The 6,854-nt window shown below is 41.2% G+C and overlaps 1 protein-coding gene and 1 long non-coding RNA gene across 5 annotated transcripts in view; one reads left to right on the top strand and one right to left on the bottom strand.

Moving 5' to 3' along the window:
- Tmem245 (transmembrane protein 245) overlaps positions 1-6,854 on the top strand; it is a 76,551-nt gene that overhangs the window by 62,164 nt on the left and 7,533 nt on the right. For all 4 annotated transcript variants that reach the window (XM_031377453.1, XM_031377451.1, XM_031377452.1 and 1 more), the window contains 2 exons: positions 291-465; positions 3,425-3,619. In XM_031377453.1, the coding sequence (XP_031233313.1) occupies positions 291-465; positions 3,425-3,619 (370 nt within the window). The remainder of the gene's footprint in view (positions 1-290; positions 466-3,424; positions 3,620-6,854) is intronic.
- Positions 3,010-6,535, bottom strand: LOC116096050. The gene is made up of 3 exons (XR_004120817.1): positions 6,311-6,535; positions 5,144-5,303; positions 3,010-3,193 (listed from the first exon to the last, which is right to left on the bottom strand). It is a non-coding gene; the product is annotated as an uncharacterized LOC116096050 (long non-coding RNA).

Raw genomic sequence — 6,854 nt, 5'->3', positions numbered from 1 at the left:
AAAGATCATTTTTAATTGTATGTGTATGGGTGTTGGGTGCATGTATGTGCATATTTGCAACACATGTGAGCAGTGTCTGCAGAGACTTGAAGAGTATGTCAGGTCCTGGAAACTAGAATTATATGTGACTGTTAGTGGCATGTGGGTGCCAGGATTCAAACCAGCGCTCTCCCACTGGAGCCATCTCTCCAGCTGCAGTGGGTGGGTGACTTAGGGGGGTAGTGCTTGGGCTCTGCTGCTTTTTACTGTTGCTGGGGACTTTGATTACTTTTCTTTTACTCTTTTATTAGCTTTGGCAGCAATCCTTGGAGCTGTTCCATTTCTGGGGACATATTGGGCAGCAGTACCTGCAGTTCTAGACCTGTGGCTGACACAAGGGTTAGGATGTAAGGCCATCTTGCTCCTGGTCTTTCATCTTTTGCCAACATACTTCGTAGACACTGCAATCTACTCTGATATATCAGGGTAAGTGTTCTTGATACTCAGTCTTAGGGTGTTTGTTTTGGGGAAGGGATGGGGAAGGAGTAGTGGCAAAATGTTTCAGTTGTGATCTTTTCACAGTGAAATTCAGATGTAGAATTACATTGTTGTGGTAAGGTTATGATTGTTATTATGTAAGTATAAAGTCCAAAAGAAGACAAATTATGCATAATTCTGTTCAGCGTTTTGTGGCATTTAGCCTAGGAAAGAAATATTGCTAGGCATACATAGACTATTTTAAGTACAATAAAGAGTTAGTGGCTACCTCAGTGCTGCTTTGTGTTTGGAGAAAATGGTTATGCAATTGTGTATCTACAGATTCCAGTGTAAGGTGAATCTCAGCAGCTGTTAATGTCTGCGCTCTTCAGATAAGTATGTATGGTTCCTGATGAACATAAATTTTAACTAGTCAAACTTCGGTGATCTGATAAAGATCTGTTTTTCCTAGGTTTTGATACCTGTGTAGAAATTGCATCAGGTTCTCAATTTATTATCTTCATTATTGTGATCATTATCATTTATTATGTTTATTGTATTTGTCACTGTGTAGCTCATATAGGACCACTTTATTCACAGTCTTACTGTCTCAGCTTCCTAAGTGCTGGAATTCCAGGTGGGCTCACATGTGGCTTCATTCAGTGTGCTATCAGTAAATAAAAGGTAGCATGGGGTAAGGGCCTTTGGGTTAGGGCATGGGGAGGAGGATTTAAAGACATACTAGGTATGGTGGTGCATGCCTTTATCTGAGCTCTAGGGAAGCAGAAGCTGATGGATGATCTCTGAGTTCAAAGCCAGTCTGGGCTCCATAGGCAGTTCTTGGCCAGCCTGGGCTGCATAGTGACTTGACATTTTACTTCAAAACAGAACAAAAAACCCAAACCTAGAGGGCCTAATAGACAGCTGTCTTCAGCTATTTTAAGTTTTCTAAAATTAAGTTGTATGGTGATTTATTTCCTTTCAAATAAAATAATATAGAACATTGCAGAAACCCCATTAAACCAGAGTGCAGTAAAACAGGCAACTTCCAGACCATCCTATAGGGGAATTTATATGCCTTCAGCTGGAGAGGGAAAAGTAAAATTGTCGAAATGTTACCTGTGGTCTATGATTCCTGCGTGCAGGAATCAGTCAAGAGGACTGCTGGGCTGGAGAGATGGCTCAGTGGTTAAGAACACTAACTGTTCTTCCAGAGGTCCTGAGTTCAATTCCCAGCAACCACGTGGTGGCTCACAATGATCTGTAATATGCCCTCTTCTGGTGTGTCTGAAGACAGCTACAGTGTACTTTATATGCATTAAATAAATAAATAAGTCTTAAAAGGAAGAAGAAGAGGAGAAGGAGGAGGAGGAGGAAGAAGAATGTCAGTTGGAAGCCCACTTGAACTACATAGCAACATCCTGTCTCAACATCAGACACAGCATGGAACTGGAGAACCGTCTCTGTGGTTAAGATTGTGTAGTGTTGTTTCAAAACCCTGAGTTGGTTCCTAGCACCTACGTTGGGCAGCTCACAACTGTCTGTAACTGTAGTTCTAGGGAACTACAAGAGGATTCCAATATACTCTTCTGGCATGGAGTCATGCAAACTTATGCAAATACACAAAAATACAAAGAAAACTTAAAAAACCACCCCCAAACCCCAAGCCTGGCTTCGTGGTGGATACTGTAATCCCAGCACTTGGGCAGTTATTGCCAGGGCACTAACCTAGTTCAAAGCCATCTGCTTTCCATAGCAAGCAAACAGCAGGCCTCCTAGGGCAACAGGGAAACCCTGCCTCAGAACAGCCAACCACAGAACTGGTACTATGATCAACTGACGTTTTAACAACTGAGGTTTAAATGGTATATGATTTACACTTAAGTGCTCTGTGTATTTATTATTTATATTAGGGGTTATAGTTATAATTTAAGACATGTCTTTTTCTCATAATAAGTACTTTATTTGAGCAGTGTTATTAGAAATGAAAAGTTTAGTGTAAATATATTTTTAATTAAGCTTTTATTTAAAAGTTCTCCTTCCACCACTTTAAGCCTTATGAATTTCTGGTAACAATTTTCTCCAAACACATCATTTAGGGAAAGTATTTCACTGCTATAAATCTTTGGAAGAAGAGACCTAAATTGTGAACATTTGTTTTTATTTCCTGAAGGCTGGCTGGCTCACTGCTATGTGTTTGTAAACTGCTATATATTCCAAAATCCTTTTTCTGTATCTAATTATTTACCTTGATCAACACGTTCCACTCCTTCATGTTATTTAAAAACTAGAAGCAAACAGACCGTGACTGTTTCTTTGTCCCTCTTGCGTCAGTGATGAGGACTTATCTATTCTGTGCTGCTATATCTGTCTCACTCCATCCTGGTTGTGTCAGCATTGCCGTCATAGCCTGTGAGACAGTCATGACTCTTGTAAAATAAAAGTGTTGACAGATGTTTTCCGTATACAACCTGTTATTATACCTGTGGTAGTTATATTTTAGAAGGTTGCCAAAGGTCAAAACTGTGAACAAAAGGAATATTGCTGTAACTGTTTTATATTTGTTGTTTTATTGAAGAAACCATACCTGCTAAATTGCACTCACTGTTATCCTTAAAGGAAATAAACCTAGCAGGTATCTTAGGTAACCAGTCTTCAGCCAGCAGTAACCTTCAGGAAGCGGGATGGGTACAGACTACCTGATAGCAACATGCTTTTATTCTTTCAGTTGCTAGTCCTGTAAAAAGAGGCAGAGGCCACTCGTTGGTACATATGTGAAAAAAAAATCCTTGTTTCTCAATATTGTTTTTTGTTCTTGATTCTACATTGATGTAATCTAAAGAAAGCTAGTAGTGGAGTAAAGCCTAAAATATTGGAAAAGCAGCATTGTGTTAGAAAGTATTTGGGATTTCTCCAAAGCTGATATTCATTGGAAATCATATGTGCACTGGTGTGCTTTTTGTTTCAGAGGAGGCCACCCGTACCTGACCGGCTTAGCAGTGGCTGGTGGAGCCTACTACCTGGGCCTGGAAGGGGCAATCATCGGGCCTATTCTTCTCTGCATACTTGTTGTTGCTTCCAATATCTATAGTGCCATGCTAGTGAGTCCTACGAACTCAGTGCCCACACCAAATCAGACCCCTTGGCCTGCTCAGACTCAGCGGTGAGTTCGGCAGCATAACGGTGGGTACATGTAGACGAAGACTGCTCTGTCTATTTTCAGAGTAGCTGCATCTGGGACTTAGCTGGTTGAACATCTTAAGCACTCATTATCCATGCAGATTATTTCCACCAGCCCTCAAGGTTTCCAGTACATTCTCTCCATCAGATACTCTGCCTATAGATGGCCTGACTGCAGTAATTTCAGAATAGCTTTAAACATGGTCTAAAATGTACTGCTCTCCTGAGGCAGGCCTTGCTCGGTCAGTGTGTTTGCCTGATCATATCATTGCTTGTTTTTTCACTCATTCTTTTCATTGTTTTAGTGTACCAGCCTCATTTTTCAGTGTAGTATTAAAAGGCATAAGGTAGATGCTGTTTTATGGCTATTAAGAGACAAGATTCTGTTATCTGGTGTGTACCTCATGGTGGTTGTGAATTATATTTCATTTGCCTGAATACCTAGAAGTGGAATGTTTTCCCAGAATCAAACAATAAAAGCCTTACAAAATGGTTTTTCTGTGTAAATCATGCAGTTGTATGTACAGCCTAGAAACAAAATTAACATCAACAGTTTCAGAATAAATAGGATTAACCTTCTAGAGACTTTATTATGTTGCCCAGCTTGTCATCAATGGGGAAGCACTGAGTTCTGTGCCATTATATATTCTTGTGTACTTTGAGTCACGGAGAAGTTGGACTGATAGTCCTTTCTATACTTCTCTACTTCTGTCTGTCTGTCTCTATTATCTCTATCTATCTATCTATCTATCTCATGTATTATATCTCAAACTGAGTTTACCCTTCTACACTTCTATTCTTCTGGGTAAAATTTTAAAGTGTAGTGCTGCTTATTTTGTCTTAAACGTCCTGTCTTTTGAATTGATGACATAGCTTCTGAGTTAGAGTCAGTTGCTCCGAAGCCTATTGGTGCTAATACCTTTATATTTGTTTATTTATATTTTTATTGAGACAGGATCTCACTGTGTCATTGTATAGCTCTGGCTGGCATGGAATTTGGAGAGCCACCTTCCTCTGCCTCCAAATGCAAGAACCAGAGTTCTGCACCCCACACACCCATTTAGTGATGGCTGAGAAAAGTCAGTTTTCTCAGGAAGAATAGAGCAGAGGGATATAGGTGGCTGACAAAGGCTTCACCAATTGGGGCTGTTAACACAAGGACTAGATCTTTCCCTTCCCTCCCTTCTTCCCTTTCTTAAAGATTTATTTATTTATTTATTTATTTAATGTATATGAATACATACTGTAGCTGTACAGATAGTTGTGAGCCTTCATCTGGTTGTTGGGAATTGACTTTTAGGATCTCTGCTTGCTCCAATAGACCCTGCTTGCTCAGTCCCTGCTCGCTCTGGCCCAAAGATTTATTTATTATTATAAATAAGTATACTGTAGCTATCTTCAGACGCACCAGAAGAGGGCATAAGATCTCATATGGGTGGTTGTAAGCCACCATGTGATTGCTGGGATTTGAACTCAGGACTTTTGGAAGAACAGTCGGTGCTCTTACCCCTGAGCCATCTCACCAGTCCCCTTCTTCCCTTTCTTGAGGCAGTCTTCCTGTGGATCCCAGGCCAGCTGAATTCACAGTCCACTCTAGCTTCCTGAGTACGGTGTGTACTACTACCATATCCGTTTGCATTTCCTCTTCATAGCAGGTGCTTGGGTACCTGTACAGTGAAAGGGTAGTTTCTTCAGGCTACTAAAGAGAATGACAGAGTTTCTTAATGTTTTGTTGTTGGGGGAGGGGTGTCTTCTAATGATTTTTAGTATATAAACCAAGATTCACTGAAAGATGAAGCAAGAGAAACCAATGTATAGAGACAGGAGAAGACAAGAGGAGGAAGTTGCATCATCAGGTCGGGGGTGCTGAGAAAGAAGATGTGAGGGCTGTTAGATACCCAGCATTGTTTCTGTCATTCATTCATGCAAGTGGGCAGTTTTTGCTAAACTTATTGTGAAAAACAAGGCTTTGACTTTTCCCAATGATATCAGTGAATGTTTTTGTTATTCAGCTCATGTTAAAAATAAGACACTCTCAGGCAGTGGTGGCACACGCCTTTAATCCCAGCACTTGGGAGGCAGAGGTAGACGGATTTCTGAGTTCTAGGCTGTCCTGGTCTACAGAGTGAGTTCCAGGACAGCCAGGGCTACACAGAGAAACCCTGTCTCACAAAACCAAAAAAAGTAAAAAAATAATAATAGTAATAAAAATAAGACACTGCAGTAGTCAGTAGGTGGGCTATTATATGTGTGGTTTTAATATAATCTGATAAGTCCACTACCCTGTGCAGCCCTTAATGGCTGTGACTTTTGTCTCTTTTGTGCGCTGATAATTCCTCACAGAAAGATCTTTAGATCTCTTAGCTGGAGGTTAAGCCCAGCTGCAGCCAATAACAGGGAGGGGGCGATGAGTTGAAGATGCAGAGGTCTGCTGTAGGCGTAGTACTGTGTGTTTGTACACAGCAGTACTCGAATCTCTGTTTGTTGTTCCTAGTCCAAAGCTCATTCCCTTTTCCAGAGAAAAACAGGAGTGGGAAGGAAGGATCAGCTGCTTGGTTTGGAGGAAGTTGGTGGGGATGGTGGGGCGGGCAGTGGTGCTTTCTTAGCAGATGAGCAGCAGGTCACTGCTCAGTCCCACCCTCCACTCTCATAGGTAGCCCATAGTGTATATAACCTGCTTCTGAATCTTTGGGTATTTTGCTGAGTGAATTAGGTCGTTTTAGTAATGGCTTAGAGTTCCTGCTTTTTAGAGGTGGCTAAGTCCAAGTGGATGTCTGTTGGATTCACCCCACCAACTGCCACCTGCGGCATTCTGGGCCTAAAAGAAATGTGTGTCTTATCCACTACTCCTTTAGTGGGCAGTTTTAAGCACTGTTTAAGTAGTAACACAAACAACACTTCTTTTTTCTTTTGTTTGTTTGTTTGTCCAAACTGCTTTATTGTTATGGCAGATGTAAATGCATACACCTTAATCAGGGTTAACCAGGGATTAAATACCTTTTGCAGGAGGGGATGTCCAGGAAGGACAAGGAAGCTCATTGGCTAAACACTAAGGCATACCTAGACGCCTCATTAGCATGGAGAAGTCTAGGTTTTATGCTCAGTGGGTGTCATGGTTACCTGTTTCAGGACAGGGAGACCCCTGGCAGGGGTTCCAATGCCTGCTGTTTTCAATTATGAGATTTTCTAGGGGGCGGGGTTGAACCTTCTTCAAACTT

The sequence above is a fragment of the Mastomys coucha genome, unplaced genomic scaffold (genome assembly GCF_008632895.1).
Source record: "Mastomys coucha isolate ucsf_1 unplaced genomic scaffold, UCSF_Mcou_1 pScaffold18, whole genome shotgun sequence".
Classification (NCBI taxonomy): domain Eukaryota; kingdom Metazoa; phylum Chordata; class Mammalia; order Rodentia; family Muridae; genus Mastomys; species Mastomys coucha.
Note: the sequence above shows the minus strand (reverse complement) of the source record. Positions and strands in the feature narration are given on the sequence as shown.